Source organism: Athene cunicularia (assembly GCF_003259725.1).
Source record: "Athene cunicularia isolate RWA chromosome 5 unlocalized genomic scaffold, athCun1 chr5_part1, whole genome shotgun sequence".
NCBI classification, from domain to species: domain Eukaryota; kingdom Metazoa; phylum Chordata; class Aves; order Strigiformes; family Strigidae; genus Athene; species Athene cunicularia.
The window spans coordinates 22,530,060-22,554,452 of NW_020799101.1; the positions used below are offsets into that span (position 1 = coordinate 22,530,060).

General features: G+C 38.4%; 1 protein-coding gene across 3 annotated transcripts in view; it reads right to left on the reverse strand.

Annotated features, from left to right (window-relative positions):
- Window positions 1–741: 741 nt before the first annotated feature.
- The window catches only part of TSHR (thyroid stimulating hormone receptor), a 67,791-nt gene continuing 44,139 nt past the window's right edge, over window positions 742–24,393 (reverse strand). For all 3 annotated transcript variants that reach the window (XM_026849639.1, XM_026849638.1, XM_026849637.1), the window contains 5 exons: window positions 24,080–24,157; window positions 23,013–23,081; window positions 13,800–13,877; window positions 3,687–3,875; window positions 742–2,152 (listed from right to left, as the gene is read on the reverse strand). In XM_026849639.1, coding sequence (XP_026705440.1) covers window positions 742–2,152; window positions 3,687–3,875; window positions 13,800–13,877; window positions 23,013–23,081; window positions 24,080–24,157 — 1,825 coding nt within the window. The remainder of the gene's footprint in view (window positions 2,153–3,686; window positions 3,876–13,799; window positions 13,878–23,012; window positions 23,082–24,079; window positions 24,158–24,393) is intronic.

A 24,393-nucleotide genomic window follows, 5' to 3' on the forward strand; every position in this document is an offset into this window, starting at 1 on the left:
TCAAAAACTGAGAGTGTGACAGGGAAGTTTTGCAGCACACAAAGACAAATGCCCTAATGTTTCTTACCTGTTACTTTATGAACAGCCACAAAATCAATGACATTTGCCTCTTACCTCTATAAAGGCAGTATGAAGAGGCTTCTTTTCCCACCTCACCCAACTAAACAAAGAACTGCAAATAAAAGACTTGCTTTGTTTTAGGTCAGGATGGCAGAAACAGAAGTAATCTGTTGTATTTTAGGCCCTGATGGATGTTGTAGAAATTTGCTATTAGAAAACCAATTGAACCTTTTGACACATAGGCAGTTGGCATTTGAGAACTTCAGCCTTTGATTTTTATTTTTTTTTTAAACTTTGTTTTAATTATAACTTTATGTCCTTTTATAGTCACACAAGTACCCCCAAGTTTTATGCTTGGTCTCCTGCTTACTTAGATTTTTTAGAGGTGAGTACATTTCGTATTTGCTGAGTTTGTATGTATTAATTTTCCTATTTAGATAGAGCATTCACATTTACTTCCAGCATTACCATCAGAACAGTTTCTTTTGTCCTGCATTGATTGTGAGTGTGAGACAAGAGGTTCAAATGAGTGACTGGGCTAGAAGACGACCACCAAAGATACTTTCACTCATCACAAAGGCTAAGGGAAGAAGGATATGAAGAATAAGTTTATCTTCTCACTCGATTCACTGTATGCACAATCGCCTCTTGTCCAGATTGTGGCTGTGATACTTTGAGATATTATAGCTCAGTTTGCTTGTATTCTTCCACAGGAATTTGGTTCTGCATTGTCACAGCAGGAAGGTAATCATTGCCTGGGTCTTGAATGCTTGTAAGGATCTGACCTATCCCTCGGCTGATTCTCTGCCCATAAGAGCCACTGCTGTTTTTGGCTGAGATTGTCTGACCTCTGTAGACTTGAGCCTGATGCTCACATATACCAAACTTGCTTAGCAGGATAAACACATCTCTTCGGAAAGCTTTGGTGAAAATAGCGTAAAGAAAGGGGTTGGCACAAGAATTGAGTGGGTAGAAGAGTACCAGCAAAATCTTGGAATTGGTTACAGTTATCAATGGTTTGTTCATAATGGCAGATAAAGCATGAAAAGCAATGGGAGCCATGCACAGAAAGTCAGTGAATATCAACACAGCCATCCGCTTGGCAATTTTGGTGTCTTTGTCCCCTGACTTGTACTGAGGGTTTCTCACAGTTACGTAGATTTTTATGTAGCAGGCACAAATGATGACAAAAGCAATAATGTTACATATTAAAATGAAGACAACATAGGCTTCAGCCACTGGTGTTTCAGTGTCCATAGGCAAGCAGATGCTGACTTTGCTATAGCTGCTGATGCCAACCAGTGGCAAAAGGGCAAGAAGAAAGCATGAGAGCCACCCTCCCAGCATGATAACCAGGGCATGCCGGAGGCGAATCTTTCGATCTGGGCGCATGGCAAAGGTGATGGCATACCAGCGCTCCAGGGTGATCACAGTCAGTGTGTACACAGAAAGTTCACTAGCAAAGACTGTGAAAAAGCCAGCTGTGTTGCAGCCAGGCCCAGTCTGCCACTCTATAGCGTGGTTATAGTACTCTGACCTGGTGTAGAGATCCACTGAAGCAATCAGGAGTAGGTATAAACCCATGCAAAAATCAGCAAAGGCCAAGTTACACATCAGAAAGCGTGGTACAGTCAGTTTATAATGGCTGGTGAGAAGGATGAAAAGGACAAAAATGTTACCTAGGATGGCCAGCAGGTTCACAAACCACACCACAATTCTCAGAAATTGATATCCCATTATATCTTCACAAGGATTAAACTCATCAGGCTCTGGAGTGCATATTACGTCTTCATTACCTCCACAGACAGGGTAGTCATAATGACTATCAAAGGTCTGGATGTCTTCCATTTGAGGGTTCTTGAGCTCTTGGCCAAACCCAAGATTTCCTCCTCCGTGCTCTTCCAAAAAAATGTAATAATGGGAATTTTCATGAGAATTCATGAACTCGGTGTTTTTATCATACACGGTATCTGTATAGTCCATGTATTCTTCTGCATAATCTTTGTAAAAGGGACCTCTGAGAGCTTTGACTGATCTTCTCTTACGAAAGCTGTGACTGCCACTCTGGTTACACGTCAGGTACTCCAGGATTCTGAAAGAGTAGAGGGTGAAATCACTGCTGGCATTTACAGTTCAACCAGAGTGGAGCAAGTAAAGAGAACACTTCAAAAGCAAATCACTGTGAATGAAAATGTAGCTATAAAAAGGTGGTAGGATCTATTTCTGTTAACAGAACGTATAGTGAACAATAAGCTTGAGCATTTCTCAGCTTTTTTAAAAACTGTATTTTCCCTTTCTCTGTTGCTATTAGCTATCCCAAGTAATAATTTGGCTTGTTCAACATCCATAATCCCTTTTCCTTCTTGGGATCTACATTCTTAGTAGGTAACAAGACTTTTATCTACTGTTTATAATTTCTTAGACAATTCACACAGTATTACTTTCCTTTTCATTTTTGCTCACAAATCAGTTTCTCCCAGAACTTCCATCATTTTAATTTCTGCTCTGTATTTTCTGTAGGTGCTTTACAGCTAACTAGCAGTGTAGTGACTGGGAATCCTATACCTCATGGTGTGATGTATCTGTATTTTTAGTCAAAAATTGTTCATGCTTTTTACTAGGAAAAATTGCAAATTAGCATCAAATTTTTTGATCACTGTGATCCACTGTCACAAAACTTTTAGCATTTCTCATTTTCAGGTGTGTAGAGTTAGAGATTGCTTACACTTTGAGATTGCATACAATTCAGTCTGAGAAATTTTCATCTCTACTAATAGAAATGCAAATACTTGGTTCTTTCAGTCATTAGATTGTGGTGGGTTCTTTCTGCACATTCTTCCTGACCAGGTTTTGAATCTGTCCGCTCTGTTATATTTCTGTCTTCACTTTCCCAGTCTATTGTAATTGTGAATGTTACTGCTTTGTGAGTTTATTATTGAAGAATTCATATATTTATCATAGCATATTTTTAATATACTATGCATTCCAACCACAAGTACTGCCATACTGAAGTCTGGGGTTGCCTTCCTTAATCAGGGACTGGCCTGGATAAGAATTCTCTAAACCTTGGAGAAATTTACAGTGGATTTGCACTCTCCAGTAAAATTTTGCTGCTTATAAAAGTAAGTCATCCTCCCTCTTTACCTTCCCCCAGCAGATGAGTCTCTGTGTCTATAAATGTATTTTTTTCCTTTCCAAAAGCTATCCACATCTGTTCTGATGGGAGGCTGGAAATGCTGCTGAAATGGATTTTGAAATAAACGGTCTACAGGTTATTACAGAATCATTCTGAGCTTTTCAGTTAGAAAACATATGATACGTGCTGCTGTAACCACTTCTTTTTCCAGGCCTTGCTGCAGCACATTCTGTCTTACAGCACATTACGCTTTTCCTTTTTTTTTCCCTTAATTCTGGGCTCAACAAAAGGAGCTGTTGCAAAAGGTCCTACAAATTGTTATAACAAAAATTCTTTTTTGTCAGTTTGAAATTGTAATCTCTAATTCAAAGAATGTCCTCTCTACCTAGAAGGAATTTCACAAAAGTGTCATTAGATGGAATTTTAGATTAATAGTAAAACATTGTTTTCACTTACATACTTTAAAATTGAATATGTTAGTGAAACTCACCCGCTCGCTTTTTTCCAGCTCTTGAAAGCACAGCAGTGACTTGGATATGATAGGTCAGCTCGCATTAGCTGAAGAAATATCTTTACAGCTGGTAATTTTTTTAAAGTCCATGTATTTTTGGCCATTAGTTCTTTAAGGCTTTCGAGTCCTTTGGCTGGAAGGTTAGCAACGGCTGTTCTGGAGACATCTCTAGGTAAAGGAAGAAAAAGGCCAATGTCAGAATACCCAGCAACTGGATCAGATTTTTTTCAGATTCTTGCAGTATTTAGGAATTTTATATAATTCTACAGCAAAAATGAAATCTAGAGGAGGTGGGGATTTCATATCACTTTGCTAGGTTCTGATATTCAAATTCAAGTAGGATATAATTCCTCCTGTGATTTTCTCTGTTTTAAAGCTCTTTAATGTCTCATAGTTCAGAATATGAATGATTAAGAAACATCAGGACTTTTAAAATTACACTTTTAAAGCCAACCAGATACAAATGCATATGCATACACAGAGTTTTTAAAATTCTTTAAAAGAAATCACATCTTCCATTGAAAGAACTATTTTTTCTGTAGACTTCTTTAGACTTGTCTTAATCTATCGGGATACTTCAAAAGAAAGCATTGTAATTATTAAAACAATGTTCTTCATAAACTGAAATTAAAATCTTCTATCTTAGTCCATCCTGAAACTCTCAGAAAATTTAGTATATGTTTGCTGCTTTCTATTTCCCTGATACTGAGTCCACCTCAGTAGATATGTTGCACAGTTTGTTGAATAGGTGTATTTCCTTTAGAACTGCCAGGTGAATGTCATCTGGTCCTGCTAGTGTCTTCCACTCTTTTTTTTTGTTTGTTTGTTTGGTTTTGGCTTTGTCCCCAAACCTCTTCTATTGACATTTGAAGTCAAGCTCTTTTCTCAGAGTTATACTCTGTAAAGAAGTAAGCCTGTAAAAAAGGCTATGTAGGAACATTGTTTAAGCAGTTTCATCCTGAACACACATAATAAATGATAGATAATAGATAATTAAACTTTTTTCTATGCGTTGTTTCCCAAGAGTGCGGTTCTTATCCCTCTACAGGTCTCACCCACTGGCTGGTTTCTTGCACCTCAAATAAAATTTTTACTAATGTAATGCTTTAAACAAATTGCTTCTAAAACACTTGGTTTTGCTCTGCTATCATACATATTTGAATATGTCACAATTAGTTGATTTCAACCATAGAAACCTTTCTGTTCTTCTGGAATCTTTTTTGCTAGGTAGTATATGTTTCTACCAAGCCCCTGAATTGGCTCTTGAAAGAGTCTGAATGCTGCCTGCTGTCATTTTATCTTTTAAAGAATCACAGCATAGTTGAGCTTTGAGATCATCCAGTTTGACCTCACAGGGTCACCTGGAGCAGGTTGATCAGGGCCATGTCCTGTTGACTTCTCAGTATCTCCAGTTTTGGAGACTCCACAGCCTCTCTAGGCAACAAACATGTTTCAGCATTTGACCACCCTCGCAGTAAAGTTTTCTTATGTTGAAAGAGACTTCTCTGTATTTCAGTTTGTGCCTGTTGCCTCTTATCCTGTCACTGGACACCACTGAGGAGGCCCTGGCACCATCTTCCTAGTTTCCGCACCCCCCCCATTCTTCAAGTATTATACAAATTGAAGAGATTCCCTTGACTCTTCTCCAGACTAAACATTCCCAACTCTTTCAGCCTATTCTGCTATGACAGATGCTCCAGTCCCTTAATCAATTTAGTGGCCAGCTCCTTTTTGTTTTTCACTAATTTCCTCATTTTACAGAACTCTCCTTCTGAAGCAAAACATCTTGGTAAACTAGATCTTGGACTAGATCTTACCAAGACAAGGCTCGCCTTTCAGCAACCCCCATGGGTCTCCATCAAGTCCTCATGGTGGTGGCAGCTACCTGCAGGAAGGGAACATGGTTAAATGCTGTGTGATGGGAGATGCTAAGACTTTCTGGAAGGGAAGAGGCACCTTACAAAGTCTTGGGAGTTCTTTGAAGATATTCTGGCACAAACATGGAGAAAGATGATCCTGGCTGTATAGTGAATTGGGATTTCTGAAAAGCCTTGACAAAATCAGATATCAAAAGCTGTTGAAGTAACTATAATCTCTTATGTGACAAAGGGAATGGCTCTCCTGGATTAATTAAAAAAGACTGGGGGGAAAAGCCCTGGAATGGATGTTAAGTTTTCATGCCAGAGGAAGAATGGGAAATGAACTGGTATCTGAATATACACTTCATTGCAGCAGAGTCCCATGGAGGCTAGGCTAGCACTGGTAGTACTGAAATATTCATAAACTGTCTGGAAAGAGAATGAGAGTAGCAGCAACAAAGCTTGTTTCTGACACAAAATAATAAAAGGTAGTGAAAGCTAAAACTTGATTGTCTAAAGAAATAGAAGGATCCTGCAATACTGAGTGACAGTGGTAAAATAACTGACATGATTCAATACTGATGAATGTAAAGTGCATTTAGGAAAAAGCAATCTTAATGTACATGGATGACAGTGGGGTTTAATTTACCTAGCACTCTGGAAAGATCTTGGAGTCCTCTCTGCAAATGTCAGGTCAGTGCTGTTTAGTAATGTTGAAGGGAAATAGAATGCTAAGAATGTCTAGGAAAGAAATAGAACAGAAAAACTTTATAAATCTGACTGCATCTTAAATACTACATACAGTTTTACAACTACTGCATGCAGTTTGTAATAAGAGCACAGAAAGCTACAGCAAGGAAAATAAAAATGGGAAAATCTAGGACTGGAAGAAGTCGTAGACTATAAACACTATGCATATTGTAAAGAAGGTGATAGGGAATGATTATTCACTCTTGTGAGATGAGTTTTGGGGCAGCTAAGAACACAAATCAAGAGACTTAAAAGTGAGAAAAGGTATAATCTCTTCACAAAATTGTGTCATTTAATTGTGAAAGTCAGTGCCATGGTTCATTGTGCAGGACAAATAACAAGTTAACAAGGACAATACTCCTTTGTGTTTTGGTTTTATTCGCAGTTGTGTCCCGTTCCCATCAGAGATGACTGGGTCAGGAGGAACATCCTGGGGGACAAGGGCTTGTGCCTTGGAAACAGCCACAGAGAGGAGCCTCTCCGGAACCCTGGGTGTGCAGGGGAGGGAGCTGCGCTCCTGGAGAGCTTCCAGCAGAAGGGAGCAGCCAGCCCAGGCCTCAGGTGGTGGAAATAATTTCTCACACAGCAGAGGGGATGTGCAAAGTCAGTGGCAACTCAAAGAGTGTTATCAAGTGTCGTTAAAAAGTCGGAAGGAAAGATCTGTTCAGTGAGAATGGGCTTGGAAGAGTTAGTTAAAAGACTACCTCATTTCTGTTCTATCTTAACAAATCTTTTGAAGTCTTTTATGCGTGTGTATATGGATGTGTATTTAAGCAGTTAGATATTGCAGTTTTTATTTTCAGAAACTCTGTTTTAAACTGGCAGGTTGGGGAGAAGGTAGAAGCACAGGTGCTTTAAAGTTCTAGTTGATTTAGGATTATTCCTGTTGCAGGGCTAACAAGAGGTGCTTGGTCCCATCCATGGGCATATTAAGCACAGTGGCTCAGAAGTTTGGAAGTAAACTGCTGGTATGGTGTCTTCCACCAAGAGATCTTGTCACCTCTCTGTACTGCTGCTATTGCAAATAGAAAAGCCTCCCAGGAGTCTGGTGAATTTGTCTCTCAGCAGAAGATGATTCCTTAATTACGCTGCCAAGGCCCACACTTTGTTAGCCAGAGGAAAGTGGGATTGACAGGAATTCTTTTTTACCTTACAGATCCAGTCTTGATGATTACCTGTTCAGATTCACAATATACTTCAAGCAGCATAGCAGCTGTCTTCAAACTAGAAAGAGTAGGATTGAAAATTTTTAAATAATAATTAATAATCTTCAGAGCAATGTGAATCCAAGTAGTTGGAGTTTACCAAACTGTAGTATCTATATCTGTATTCATACAGAAGACGCATTTTCCTAAATGATTTCTTTGTCATTGAACAATCAGTCTTGATTTTGCGCTGCTCAAATAAATGGGAACTGACTGCAGTTATGTCAGTCTCATTAATATCTAATAAATTGATAACTAAGAAGTTGTTTAATCACAGCAGTGTTCACACTGCACAGAAGATGTCTTGCTACTACTGCTAAGCTATTTAAACACGACAGAATGGGCAAGTGGTCTGGTACACTTGTTAAGAGGATCTGTCTCAAAGTGGCTATAAAAGAGGTTCGGCAGGAAACTGATGAATGATAAAGAATCATAAGGACTGGATGGTTTTCACCAAAGAGTTCTAAAGCAGTTCAAGGAGGAAGCAGTTGAATTGGTAAAAGAGGTAACCTTCCACTTAGCCCCATGGTGGGGCCTTCCACTTAGCCCCATGGTTACACAAAAGGTGTAACCTTCCACTTAGCCCCATGCAGGAAGGCAGTAAATGAGGCACCAACTAATATGATGTACCTGTGGGAAGTCAGCATGTTAAAGGCCTTTTGTAAAAATAAGTCCTGCCTCATAAACCTCTCTGAGTGTTGTGATTAAGATTTGCTCAGAGTCTCCTGGGACCTCCACAAGGCCTTTGACAAACTCCCACAAAGGCTGATATGGAAACCAGGCAGCCACACTCCTTGTGGAGACATCAAATGTTTGGGATTATGGTAAAGTTATAGTAAAATTCATTTCTAGCCTAGATCCAGTCTGGACTTTAGCATTTAAGCAGCCATGGTCTAGAGCTCACTCATGGACTGGAAGTGCTCTGTCTGCGGTAGTGTAGAGCTCGGTGCTGTGGAGTGTAACAGCAACCAAAGTGCACTCAACCAATTTTAACATTGTGGCTTGTTAGCCATTTTGTTTTTTCCTCACATGCTTTCTTATAAATCTCGTGACATTTCTTGTGACATGTCTAGAGACATTGGAGAAGTTCAAATGAATGTAGAAGTAAAACATAGTTTATGATTTAAGATATGTTGTTTTCTGAACCAACTGTATATATGATACGAGTGTTAAATGGATATTTAGCTGCTCAGATTTTTTTTTTTCTGGGCTATTTTTGGTCTAATTCTTTGATGGTTTTATGAAATTAGAAGTCCAGAACTAGATATAAGGGATAATAACCTTTGTTAGTAATCTTTTTTCACAGCTGGAAACACACAATTGTATGAAATCAAGCAATAATGAGAATTTAAAAGACAGTTGAGAAAATGAGATTGAGTGCATCATAGTACCATTGGTAATTTTTACCTTCATATGTACAGATTACTGAGTAATGCAATACTGCAATAGTTAAAAAAGCATAAAATGTATAATAGATGGGCTTAGTCTACAGATATTATTTATATCTACTGAAAGATTTTTTTAAATCTGAAAATTTGCATTGTTTGATTAGCAGAATGCAGAGTGCTCCTGTTGCTCAAAGACTTGCTTGTGCCCAGTGGCAGGAACAGAGTGGAACCTCCTAAGGTAGGACCCATTCTTAGATTGGGAAATGATGCTTTAAAGAGCACTTATGCTTTCTAAAGATAATTAATTACTCATATGTATCTTGTGTGACAGTAATGTTTTTAATTTGGACTGTATGTTTTGCAAAAGCTAATTGAATAATGAACCTGATTGTATTTTTGTTGCACTCTGTTGAACCTGTCCTCTAGGCAGCAGCTCTTGTTGGTGCATTTAGTAAATCAAGGCCACTGAGTTGCTGAATCCTAGCCAAGATTTCATTTTCAGGTGAAGAGCAATGTACTGTCACTATATTAAAATAGTTTTCTAAAGGGAACAGTCTATGTATAAACCCACATACATCTGAATACACAGCAGTGACAAAGGAGACAGAATTATTGGCATCTCTTCTCTATTCAGTGATCACAACTCCCTGCTCCCTCTGCTATTAACTGCAAATTAAAAAAAAAAACCAAAACCAACCTAATTTTTTAATACCTGCTTACATATACCATCTAATGGGGTGATCTGAGAGCATGGCCAAACTCACACAACATACATATAGCCAGGCACAATTCTTTGTAGTTAAATCTTTCTCATTGCTTTCCTTTAAAAACAAAATGGAAGAAAATAACCCCATTAGGGTAGATTCAAAGTTGGTATTTCAGCCTTTAAGTTGCTGTTGCTGCTGAAATCCTGATGGGAAGAAATGCTTCATAAATGTTCCTTTTTTCTTTTTTTCTTTTTCTTCATACTGCTCCTACTGTAAGCAATGCCATTCATTGCCCCAGAAAGAGGCATATTTATCTTCTGGCAATTGTTTTCCTTAGAGTTAATTTTCAAGAGGAAACAGTATTGTAAGCACAACTTTCCTTTTGAGGAAGATCCAATGTCCATGAATTCCTATGCCAGCTAATGACAGCTAGATGCCTGAGCCACAAACGACGTAACAAATTATTTAGTAAAATAAGCCAAGATGTTTACACTATCCAAGGGAGATATGGAAAGGCTGTGTTGCTCAGACTTCTCAGCCTATTATGCAAGTTGAAAAATCTCTGGTCTCTCTGTAACTTTAGTCTTGATGATACAGCAGTGGGTGTCTAATGAAGCACCAATCGCAAGCACATATCTCTCTCCTGTGGGAGATGTTAATGGTCATTCACGTGACATAACAATAAATCGTAGGGTTCCACTCAATTTTCATTCATTTTGACTTCAGCTTTCTTAAGGTAGTGCATAGATGGGAGTTTCAGAAACTATTTTGTTCCTGTTAAAATAGTTCTAGCTCCTGAAGGTCAACTGAGATCTGTTCAGGTGGAAGGTTTCTGCTATAAATTGTTGCTGGAAGATAACCTTGCTTTATAACAAACCTTTCCTACATCACAAATGCAGGATAATTCCTGGTTATCCATGGGTAACAGAAGTCCCTAAAGCTGCTATTAAAATTACATTAAAATTAAATTCAAAATTAATAATATGTTGCACCCTTCTGTACTGGTTTTGACTGACATAGAGTTAAATTTCTTCATAGTAGGTTGTATGGGGCTATGTTTTGGATTTGTGAATTAAAACAGTGCTGATGACACAGGGACGTTTTAGTTCCTGTTGAGCAGTGCTTACACAGGCCTTTTCTGCTTCTCACACCACCCCACTGGCAAGTAGGTTGGGGATGCACAAGGAGTTGTGAGGGGACACAACCAGGACAGCTGACCCCAACCAGACCATATCACATCATGCTCATCAATAATAACTGGGTGGAAGTTTGCCAGGGCTGCCACTGCTCAGGGACTGGCTGGGCATCAGTCGGTTTGTTCCATCACTTGTTTTTTTTAGGTTTGTTTTGTTCCCCCCACCCCGTGGTGGTTTTTTTTTCCCATCCTTTTTTAAATTATTGAATTGTCTATCTTAACCTGTGAGTGTTCTCACTTCTACCCTTCCAATTCTCTCCCCCATCCCACTGGGTGTGGGGTTGAGCAAGCAGCTTGCATGGAGCTGACCTGCAGGCTAGGGTTAAACCAAAACACCTTCCTAAGATCTTTAGCTCAGGACTAGCAAGTCAAAGGATCATGATGTGAAATACGATGACTTTTTTAATCACTGTTGATTTACTGTTGCTTACATGCCATTTTACACTTTCTGCCTTTGAGAAGCAATACCTCTCTCTGTAATGTCACTATAGTACCACATTTTTCTTTAATTATAAATACTGCTAGGGCTATTGTTAGCCGTGGGTGTATATCATTCCAATGGGAGAGAGATAACTGGCTGTTTAGACTGCAAATGTAAAGCACATCCTGAGATCGAGAATCAGTGGCGTCTGGGCTAGCACAATGATTATAGAAGATCAGAAAAATGTCAAGTCATTTAATCTAACTTGAAAACACAGAATGAGAAGGAAGTTCTTTACAGTTTACATATGCATGGCCTAGGAAGTCATCTCTAGCCCCTAAACCAAGAGGTTTCGTGTAGCTCACACTTGTTAAAGCTAGTCCTTGCAGAGTAATCTTACCTGGCAGAATATTATAGCATATCATTACCCCACAACACTTTGCAGCATGTCGTTACTTGTTCACCTGTCTAGTGTAACAGCAGCATGCTTTAAATACCCACAGTAACTCCCAAGAGTCAAAACCTGTGCTGCTGCAAGCTCTCACCACCCTTACACTTAAGATCGCAAGTGTTTTGTCTTCTGCCATCCCTAGAAAGGAGCTTTACAACCCATCATGCCATCTGTAGCCTCAGAGGGAAGATGTGCAGTGAGCTGTACAAGACCCCAGACATAACAGGAAAGTGCACCTTGTTTTGAGACTGTGCACTTACTGAGATAAAGTAGTATTGTAATGGAAATGTGGTGTCCAGGTGAAGTTAGGTCAACTGAAAAATGTCTTTGTGGCCAGGAACAAAATAAGAAAGGGCTTCACTGGTGCCATGTGTAATATTAAGAAAAAAGCCTTATTAGCCAAATACTAATAAAAAAGGATTTATTCAGCACCAACACAGCCTCTGTTGCAGTTCTCCAACAGTGACCATCTTAGTTCAGGGATGGGTGGCCTGAGCCCTCCTGAAAGCAGAAGTGGTGAACATGAAGGCAATCCAACTAGCGGGGAGGAAGAGGAGCAACAGCCACCACTGAGGGTCCCTGAGCAGGAGGTTTAACAGCCCCTTTGTGAGCTTTTTCAGGTTTCCCTCCAGAACACCCTCTTTTGCTCTGCCTAGATGGCCAGTTCTCTTGGTGGTGGATCAGGGCCTTCACCGTGTTTTTCTTATCCAGAATGTAAAACTTCTTTGAGATATGGTCAGAAAACACTGCTGTTTCAGGATATGGCCATGCATGACAACTGAGGTTTATCCTTCAGGTGAGTCAGTGATAAGAAGAAAAAAAAAACAAACAAGCATGTTAGCCTGTGACAGTATCTTGAGGGACACAGTGCACAGTCCTAAGGACTTTGCAACTTGAAATGAAGAGGCCTGAACTAATTTCCTCCCTTTGCAGACCCTCTGGAGAGAACCACTGGGTGGGATGACCCACCAGCTGGCAGCCATTGTGGCCAAACTTGAGGTGAGAAGGTTGTGACATAACATCCCTTTTGACCTATGTAGTCCTGCAGCAGCAGAGTGAAGGGGGGGAAGAGCTGGCCTGCATGTCCTCGGGAGGATGACATTGGTGCTTCCCAATTCTGTCTTTCTGAGCTTCTCTGACATGCTACCCCCAAGCTACCATTCACACACAGGCCTTGCAGTGCATGTAACTTGAGATGGCAGGGGACAGAGAGAACCAGGGATTTGATGATGACCTTGCCATCAAAGGTCTGTTGCAGCTTTGCACAGCAGGGACACAAATCTTTGCATGAAGTGGTTATGACCAATACAACTTCTACTGTAGCCTGCTGTGTTGCTGGTAGCCAGCCTAATTTTCTGGAGTTGGAAAGATTCTGGGAGAAAAATAATGTCTTCTGCACCTTCTTGTTATTGTAGCTAGATACTAGGATTCCTTCTGTGAACAATACACCATTATTCTGATATGCTGTTTTCTGAAGAGCAGAAAATAAAACTGATTCTTACATGGAGTGAGCACTGTCGGCAGCATCTGGTTTTGCAGTGGAGGAAGGAACCCCACTTTAAACACTTCAGTTCTCCCTGTGATCAGTCCTATGCACTGTTACATGCTAGATGATTTGAGTCAGGGTATATGATTCTTCTTAAAGTTTCTTTGTTTCATTCCGTATTGCTGTTCCCAATTTTAGTGAAGGTTCTTTAGAGAACTGTAAAATCAGACTGGAAGCCACATTACATGACAAAGAAGAAAGGACAGCACCAGAAGGAACTTTATTCTGTCTAAAACTACTTTTTCATCTCTGTTTCAATTTCCTTTACATGTGTACCACTGGTGTCCTTAGTTTGTATTACAATTACACTACAATTGTACAGTCATAGGACAGATTGTAATACAGTGTCTTTCAGAAGAAAAATTGGTAGGAATAGTATTTATTTCTAATGTAAGATGCAAGAATTTCTTAAACCAGTTCCCTAAAACACAGCTTTTGTGACTGATATTCTTTTTGTAAACATGGCATTCCCATCCCTGCTGCTCTGCTGCTATTAATGGTTGGAAAGAAAGTGCACCCTAAAATAGCATTACTTTTAAAGCTTTCTCTACTTCATTTTCTCCTACTCACAGTAGAGTTGGCCCACTGTGCACTCCCAGAAATGCATCATCATTGATAACTTCCAGGTATTTGTTCTTGTGCAGATAGCTGCAGAAACAAAACACAGTGATTTGGAAATAGTTATCCATAGGTTAAAGACGACGATCTTAAGTTTACTTGCCTGAACAGATTTACAAAAGCAATATGGATAAGGGCCATCCTGTCCCAACAACATATTAAAGCAGAATCAGTTACTTCATTTTCTGTGTGCCCAAGGAAAAAAGTAAGGGTTTGCTGTTTTGAAAATAAATTTCTCAACAAATAATAAATAAATTAGCAGAATAAATTATCTTTGCTCCGAATTGTTTTTCTCTCTGTCATACGCATAAAGACACATGCATACACACTGTATGTTTAAAATCTTCATAGCCAAGTAGAGGCTCCCACATACAGGTCAACAATTAAGAACGAAGTTTTGTTATAAGAAAAGCAAGTGAGGGAGTGAGGATGATAAATCTGAAGGAAAAAATAATATAGAACTTATGTAAACAACAAAACTTAAAAATTCTAAAGCCTTGGGAAAACCTTGAACAACTTCCTGAGTAGCCAACACTTTCCTGAAATATGAATTGTTGCAATTTTCTCCTGTCATTACATGATTGATGTAATCAAGGACCAACATTAATTCCCATCACTCTGGAGACTGATATATAAGAAAGCGTGAGTTCAGGAAGTAAGGAATTTACAGAGTTGAGTTAAAGATGCATTATTAAAGACAGGCAGTGCAAGGCTACTGAACACTTAACATGACCCAAGTAGAACTATCAATGTTAAATTCAGTTCTGTGGTTTTAATTTTAAAATAAATGATCTAGAATGAATCTTGATTTTTTTTTTTTTAAAGCTGTATTCCTGTTTACCATGGTCTGCAACTTTTGTTTGAGAAACAAATGCATGGATTTTTATTGCAGGTTGTTCAGTCAAATTGCTTTAGAGAGACTGTGCATTTCTGACCAAGACTTTTGTTCTCAATGACCTAATACAATTTATGTTTTTTATGGAAAGACTTGGGAGAAATAATCAGCTGCAGTAGTTCCACAATTGCAGATGTACAAAGAGAAAGCTTAAATTAAAAAACCTGCAGGAGCAGAAGAATCACAAGCATCCTGCTTTTCTGCCAGTGTCCAAGTGGGTGTACGGCACTGAGCATTCTGACATTCTGTGAGGAGCAGATACACACAGAATGTGATGAAATGGAAAAATAAGCATTATTTTTATGCATGCAGTGCCAGATTGTGTGTATTAGTTGGGTATATTTGACACAGAATTAGTTTAAAAATGTGGGTTTGGAACAATTGTCCAGCTAAAAAGTACTTAAACATAACAGGTATGTTAACTTCCTTGACGAGGTGGTTCCTCCTGGCTAGCCAGTAGGGAGAAGGATGAGAACTGTGGTTATAAGCAGCTAGAGCTCCTAAACACACAGACAGGAGTATGCTGAATTAGCTGAGCAATGAAAAGAGACTGAAGATTCGGTTGTGATATGTATATGTATACAAGGATACTACTGTGATAATTCTTTCCCTAAGCCTGCAATTAAACCCTAGGTAGTGTTTTTACTTAGTTCAATCAACTTTTGTCACAATGTTTACAAGAGAAACAGCTTGTAGGTATCAAACCTAGTCATGCTTTTTAATCTAATTTAGATGGAAATTGAAATCTTGTGGTGAGATTAAGTCTCATTTACCAAATATAGTAGTCTGAGGAGGAAGGAGGACCATCTATCTCTCTTGGCTGAGTAGGCACTACATAAACAAGGAGACAAAACTGCCCAATCATTTTGTTTCTGTACTATGATGAGAAGGATCCTCTGAGAGAAGTTTGAACCAAGGCAACAAAGGGGATGGGACAGCTGCAGGAGAACTGTTCTTCAGGACAGAAATGCAATGCAACCCATTAAGGAGGAGAACACAGAAAATTGCCATGGAAAGTTGTCATGGTATGTTCCCCTTGATGAAATGATGGCAAAATGATCAATGCTATAAAGGCCCTGAAGGACCGTGGTGCCTAGGCAGAAGAGACTTGTAACACCTGTGAATATCCTATTTATAAATCTTATCAATTTCTTTGTAGTGGAAAAGGTAAAGTCTAATGGCCCCGGTAGCAAACCACATACTAATGCATGAGGCTGCAGTCTAGGAGCAATAACAGGGTCCACACACTGGAAGATTATAGGTAAGCTCAGGTCCAGCAGAAGCAGGAAGAGGAACTCGTAGTGACATAAGTACAACAACAGTGGGTGACCCAGGCCCAATAACTACAAGCATCAGGATTACTTGACATTTCACCAATAAGTGTGCAGGGCTGGTGGAGGCCTTGTGATGCAAGAAGGAAAATAAGATGACTGCAGATGATGAGTGTATAGCATTGCTCAAGAGAAGATGATGTAGTTCTCAGTTGAACTAAAGGACTGAAACTTTGCAAGGATTGCAGACAGACTAGACTACCTTATTATGGAGGTTGTGTTTCACAGGGTAGACAAATCAGAGAAAATTCCTAATGATGAGGTCATCATCAGAAGAAATGGAGAAAACCAATAATATTGCCCAAGTGAAGCCAGGTCACATTGCTCAGAATTTAAACATAATTATCTTAAAAAAAGGAATTTCATAAAATTTCAGAGTGCAGCTGGCACAGAAATGATAAGATGCCCAGGCCAGACCTATTAAGGAAATTAAATGAAATGAAAGGAGAAAGAATTTGATACTACTGATGCAGACAGTAATACCTTAAGCAGAGAGGGATGTTTGGTACTATAACTATTATAAACACTTTAAAGCTAGCTTGTGATTTAGCTAGGAAGGCAAAAAGTAAAATAGAAAGGTTATCACAACAGATTTCAGAGGGTGTCCATGAAGTTGCTGTGAGCTGTGCCCATTGTACCAGTTAGTGGCAAAGATACAAAGGTCAAACCTTTTGTAATTTTAAGTTCTGTAACAAAACCACTATTTGAGATGGTGGCTATGAAGGTAATTTAATTGACTCAGAAAAGTGCAAAAGGCTGCTATTTAATGTTTGTGCTGGAAGAGTCTTTCAAATTCAGATCACTGAAGTGGGTCTTAGATGTAAAATTGTTTCTTGGTGTAGACAAAAATCAAGTAAATATTTTAATCCTGTCCTGATTGAAGTCATTGGCAAATTTTCCATAACATTCACTGGATATAAGCTTGTATTGATTGTCATAGTGAGAAATGAGAAATAAATGTACCTCAGCTGAGTTACACAACACGAAGTCTTAGGGAGCCAAGCCAGAGTAACACTTCTGGCATGTTATTCATTGGACATTACCCATGCCTAAAGCATTGTTTTTTACAGAGGAAGATAGCTTACTGCATCTTCTCAGCTATTGTTCTCTGAAATAAGCTTTCCCTCTTTAGAAATAGATGGCGTTCTAGTATCACCTCACCTTTGTGTTAGAATTCTGAGAACTGATTTTCATATTCTGTAAATGATAATCTAGTCACTTTTGTTGTGAGCTCTTGTTTCAGTTTGCAAATTTCCTCCTGATTTTGCCTACAAATGTAATACAAAAATTAAAACCAGAGCAAGAGCTAAGAATTAGTCCAAGATTTCAACATCTAGGTTGTAGTTCTGAAGGACACAAAAGCCTGCCTGACCTAATAAAACCTGTCTGCTTTAGTACCTAGGCATTATTATACAGCCAGATAAGTGCTTGTCCAATTTTGAAATATTTTCCCCTGATACCTGAACACCATAGTGAGTGATAAACCTGAAATATAATTGTTTATATATGCAGTAAGAATCTTCAAACTTACAAATAGAACAGCCAGCTAGGGACTCTGGGGAAGTTCATAACATCTGCTACCAAGGAGGGGTTGCAGTTTTAGCTGCCAGTTTTCACATAGATGAGTCAGGCCCGTCAAAATGTACAGTTTCCTGATGCTAATTGATTTAATTTATTTAAGCCCTTTTAATTTGATAAGTACCTCTTTTAAATTAAAAGAATAAGACTTTGGTAAATATATAATTTGACAAAGAAATTTTATGTGTAGCCAGTATAGCTCCTTTTGAGAGTGCTTTTAATTCTGTTGTTACTGACAGCTAAATGGCATAGAACGTAATCTAAAAACACTGCAGAAAAGAAAACCACAACAGTGGTATCCATGTGTCTAAACAAATGTCGGAAGTCTTAGAAATCACATGGGTGAAGTGGAATATCAGTTGGGACACTAGAATAATAGTCATTTTGGAAAGCTGGTGGAAGGCAATCAGATAGACATGAATACCACAGTGCAAAGTATGCAGGCAACTAGAGTAGTAAATGCTGAATCTGCAGCAGGATATGCTGATGGTTTCACAGTGCTGTAAGTAAAAGAAAGCTCTTTTTTTTTTTTTTTTTTTTTTTTAAATCAGATCAGTAAGCTAACTATGCTAGTAACTAATACAGAGTATCTATGGACTGAAGATCAAGGGGTATGTGGGAAAAATAGTGCATTAAAGTGTCACACCCACCAAAAAATAATATGACTGCAGTATGCTGAGCAGGATCTTCTGAGGACGTGAAAGAGTAATAAGGCATTTCAACTGCTAGGTAAAACAGGACAACGTCATACCAGGGCATGACAGAGATACTGAGTATTCAGACATCATTGATGCATGCTTCATAGAGCAACAGGTTAGAGAGGAAGAGCTTCAAAATGTTATAGTCTGTTTTATAAGAGCAACCACCAGGTACTGATATTCAGCAACTCTGTCGGACCAAAAAAGCTGAAAAGTACACCACAGCTGTAGTCGCCAAAAAGGAGACTATATACATACATATATGAGAGGAATTCCTTAAAAACAAACAGAAGTGTGAAAGGTAAATTATTGAGGGCATTCTTGGAGCACTTTAGGGACACCATTTTGGATATACAAAGCAAATGTGAAAAGCATGAAATGGCAAAAGCAAAACAAGATCCTGATTATTCAAAATCTTCAACTGAGATGAAAAACTGAAAAATGCTGAAAGGTCTGAAGACATTTTTACAAAATATTTTATTTTTACCAAAAGTGTATTTTCTTCTAGGTGTAAAGGATATGAATGAAAAATGCTTACCAGCTACTTCAACTAACATATAGTTCTACATACCTTTCTTTTTTTCAGTGTGGAATATTTCTATTTGTCTTCTTCCATAGTCCAAACTCATTCATGCCATCCCCCATGTTGTAGCTGGACACACCTTTCTCAGTACTTTTTTTTAAACTGGATTATTTCACTGATAAGGTTTTAGTGCAATCCCACAACCAATTTTATTAGCACAGGGAGTGATGGAATAAGAATGAACAGCCAGAATAGGGAAAAAGGGAGGTTTTGCAAAATTTTCTTTCAAAGGATCACTTAGTTAAAAACCAAGTTACCAAAGTTCCTAGTTGGAATGCATTCCTTGCTTATGGAATTTTGTATTATTTGATAGCTTTCAGCTTCTGATTTTAAAATAAGGCAGCAGAGTTTAACAAACAAGGAGAAAAATAATATATTGGCCACACATCTAAGTATCACCACTACAGTATTAAATGAGCCCTGGACATGTAACATGTTAATGTATCTATGTTGTATTATGAAATTAAGGTTAAAGAGAGAGAGATAACAGGCAAAAGAGATGCATTGATAAATGGGCAGTATTAAGGATTCATCATACGTTTTTTCTACAGCATTGTTTATCTTGACTCTGAGCTAACCCAGGGATTGTAAGTGATCCCTCAGAGTGTATACCAAAGTAAATATATTCTTTTGGAGTTTATTTCTGTAATTAGATTTTGAGATTGTACAACTTTCCATTTCAGTAATTTAGACAGCTCTGTAAAAGCTCATCACAAATATATTTTGCCATTCACTGGAAATATGTTTTAAAAAAATCTTCTTTCCTCAACAGTTTCCTTACAGAAATAAACATTGGTTCAGGAACACCACTTTGCAGAAGTCTTCAGGAATGATGCAGTTCATGGACCTTAATGATGTGTTAGAACGAGGGATTCAAGTTTCAGATGAACACTGTTCAGTAAAAGTGTCATCCGACCCTTCATTCCTGGTTCTTTACTTCCCTGCCTTTATAAAACATATACAGCAATATGGTGGTTTGCTATAAAACACAGATCCTAGTTGGATGAGAAGAATTATTAGGTAGTGCCATTATTCAGTATGATAACATACAACATTTATGTATGGTTCAACAGCTAGATCTGCATTGATTGTTTTGACCTCCTGGAACTACATAGGTCCTTTAATACTGCATGAGTGGTAGAAGGGCACACTGCATGGTAGAAGGTAGCATCTGAGATTCCCAAAGTGTCTTCTGATTTGTGGATGGAACATGGAGTCTTTGAATGATTTGTCAAAAATTAATTACTGGTTTTGATTGGTTTCCTTTTTAATTTGTTTTCCTCCTTGAGGTCATCATTGAAAACCCATTAAGATTTCTTTCCTTCACTCTCTTTATCTTAGTTTCTTTTTGCTCCTTCCTAGTTTCATCATGTCCAAAGGACCTTGGATCAGACCCAGAGGAAAACAGGTACTTTCTTTGCTGTACAGTGGTAGATAAACAGGAGTTCAAATTAGAAATGTTAGAATACAGAACATGAAATGCTTGTCTTTTGCATTAACTTAATGCTGCTGCTAGAAACAACAAATCCCCAAGCTTGCAATTAGGAAAATTATACCTTATCTTGACATATGGTAACCAAACTACTTCAGAAAATTAGTTCAGAAATTTCAGTGCAGATTATCAAATAGATAAAGGCTTTACCACTGATGTTCGGGTCCTTAGTTTGCCTTGTAATTCTGGAGTGGTGCTTTGCTCCAAGTATATGTAATATGATTTAATTAGGAGAAAACTTGTTTGTTGGACTATCTCATTTTTACTGCTGGTAGATAAAGCCCTGGGTTTAGTTATTTTGTTGTGGTGGGTTTTTGGGTGTTGTTTGTTTTTTTTTTTAAATTTGCTTAACTACTGCATCATATCCAGTCTCTAGAAAGATTTACTTAGAATCATGGAATATTGGGTTGGAAGGGACCTGTAAGGATCATCAAGTCCAACTCCCAGCTCCTCACAGGACTACCTGAAACCAAACCATGCGACTAAGAGCATCGTCCATATGCTCCTTGAACTCCGACAGGCTTGGTGCCATGACTGCTTCCCTGGGAAGCCTGTTTCAGTGACCAAATACCCTCTCAGTGAAGAACCTCCTAATGTCCAATCTGAACTTCACCCCATGCAGCTTCATTCCATTTCTTCATGTCCTATCACTGGTCACCAGAGAGAGGAGATCAGCACCTCCCCCTCCACTGTCCCACTTGAAGAAGCTGTAGACTGTGATGAGGTCACCCCTCAGCCTTCTCCAAGCTGAACAAACCAAGTGTTTTCAGCTGCTCCTTGTAAGTCTTGCCTTTGAGGCCTTTCTCCATCTTGGTCACCCTCCTCTGAACACACTATAATAGTTTGATGTCCTTCTTAAGTTGCACCCAAAGCTGCACACAGTACTTGAGGTGGGGCTGCACCAGTGCATCGTAGAGTGGGACAGTCACCTCCCTCGACGGGCTAGCTATGATGTGTTTGATGCACCTCAGGACACGGTTGGCCATTTTGGCTGCCAGAGCACAGTGGTGACTTGTATTCAACTTGCCATCAAGCCAAACTACCAGATCTATTTTTGTGGGGCTGCTCTTCAGCCTCTCTTCCCCCAGTTTGTGTGTATCACCAGGATTACCCTGTCCCAGGTGGAGAACCCAGCACTTGCTCTTGTTAAAACTTCATACAGTTGGTGATTGTCCAGCTCTTGAGTCTATCTGGATCTCTCTGTAAGGCCCTCCACCCTTGAGGCCTTAAAGAATACTGAAATACCCTTAAAGAACGCTAATTACAAACTTCTGAAAGTAAGTAAGCAGTATCTGCAGACCCTAGCATGTCTTTTCTGTTTCTCTGCGTCCACCCAGCCCAATAAAGAAAATGTTTAGGGCCCCAGATCTTCTAAAACTACATTTTCACTTTATTCTTTAATAATAAGGAAAACTCAGATGAGGCCAAAAATCAGACTGGCACACTATCAGAGAAGCAAAAAGAAAAATTCCTACAAAATCATCTCCAGTCTGTGTTTCATCAGACAGTAAGAAGTGGTAAAGCCATCACAGTTCATGTATTGGTTAAGGCTTAGAAAGGTTTTAAGTATTGCATATACAGCTTAGAGGAATTCAGTCAAGACACTGGATTTATTTTGCCATATTTTATATCTTGCAATTTCTGTGAACACTAGTACAAACTCTGTGGCATCATGAAAAACTTCCTATCTCATATGAAAATTCAAAGTAACTGAACTCCAACCTTTCAAAATTTAAGAATTCTAGCTATCTGTTAAGGATAAAAAGGCAGTTTGGAAAGATTAAGACCATGTGAAGGATGCTCTTACAGAATCCAAGCCCAATTTAAAATAAAGTACTGAGAATAATCGTATCTATCCTCATGCCTCTCTGGTTAATTTTAAGAGCTCACGATGAAAAAATATCTTTACTCATGAGACTGCTGGGCAGATTCTTCAGTCAGGCCTCTGTAGGACCAGAGTAAGCTCTTGCCAAAGTGGATGGAGCCTCTGGAATTGAGATTTGTTCTAAGTTAATGATTGAGGCAGATAATTTTGGGTATGGTATAAAAAGGATTAGTTTTCCGGAAACTACAATAAGAAGGTGAAGGGAAAACTAAAATGGGTGCTTCATTCCTTTGAGATGCCCATCCCTCATTTCTAGTGCAAGTGACTTGTTTTTCTGAATTGCTTCCAACACCTTATGCCACTCCTTTTTTGCAGATGAGAGATTTCTGTGAAAGGGCTGTTACCATTAGCAGTACTACACTTCCTAAAATAAACTCTTGTAAATAAAACAGCATCATTATCTTCCAAATCATCTTAGAAATGTTACTGATCAAAAGAAATTTTATTGTAGCTTCAAACCAGAACAACATTCAGACTGTAATTACCTGCCATGATTTTATTTCTGAACGATAAATATACATACCAAGTCAAAGCACACTGCAAAAGACATTAAGTGCTGATATTTTTATTACTGACTGAAATTAATACCTTCTCTTTACTCCTTAAAAATAATTACAGTAAGATATGTAACTGAGAGCCTCCAACAAGCATAGAGTATTTATGTAATTTTTTTACTGAAAGAAGAGAATGATCTGGTACTTACATAGCATCAAGATTCGTCCCATTAAAAGCATGGCCTTGAATGCTAGTAAAACCATTATTGTAGAGTTTGCTGCAAGGGGAAAAAAAAAAAAAAAAAAAAAAAAAAAGTAGTGTATTTTGGGTTGTTTCAATACCTGAATACCTAACATCTTATGTATCATTTTCATGGCAAGAGCACATTTATGGATGGGTTAATTTTAATCTCTTGAAGCAGCAGTTACAGTGCAAGGTCAAACAGATGCCTAGCAGCATTCTTTAGTGGAGCTGAATCAAGAATACCATGTGGCAGGTGTGCCATATTTTACTTCTTTTTACAGCAAAGATAGAACTAGACTAAAACATTTTGCTATTACTTTCCCACCTTCAAACTAAAATCAAAGAAATAAAATTCTGCTAAGACTGATTAAGGAAGGCTAAAGGAATTAATACCTACCAAAATAGGTATGATTTCACTATCAGGCCTGCCTGAATTTTTAGAATTCATTCTTTTGCTGCCTTAGAGGATTTTTTAAAAAGAATTTATTTAGAATTCATTCTTTTGCATTCTAGTGCTCTTCCTCCTACTTCAGGTCATAACTCATTAGAATAATTTTCACTCCTCTCAGCCCTTTCTTGTGGCTCACACTGATTATAACTTGCATAACTGAACTTTAACAGTTTCCCTTCAAAGATGACTCTTCTGATGTTTGTCACCCATTAGTTTTCATGGTATGTGCCACTTAGGCTGCAAAAAATTTAGACACAGTTCTAACCATGCTGTCATTTTACAGAAGGAAACCTCTGCAAACTTTTCCCTTTAATTTTCTCCAATATAACCATTCACTGACATTAGGGTTATACAAAAGCAAAACCACTTGGTCAAACCAGTTTAAAGAAAATGCAGGAGGCCTTATTCAAAGCACTGAAAAAGTAAATTTATGCAAACTAGATTATGGATACTACCTGTCTATATTTTTCTCTTTTACAAACTGCTAGAGTGTAGGACAGAGATTTTTTAATTTATTTTTTAACATTTTACCATATGCTTGAGAGAGGTAATTGCCTGTGACTTAAATTCAAAGAACTTACAGAGTTAGAGATTCATTACAAAGCCCATGGAAAGCATTTGCAGGCACTGAAGTCATGAAAGGATTGTCTGCAATTTCGCTGAAAAAGGAGACAAAACATCACAATCAAACATATGCCCAACAGAGCTTCTCCAGAACAGTTTTATTATTAATTTATTATATTATTTATTATTAATTGTTCTCTTGGTAATAAATAAAAGTGTAGAATAACTTGTTTAGTTATATCTAAGGCCAGAAGATACATGTGGGGTGATTAAGAATCGAAGATGTTCTAGAATCCAGGAAGTGAGTTGTGAGGTAGATGGGTTTTATAGT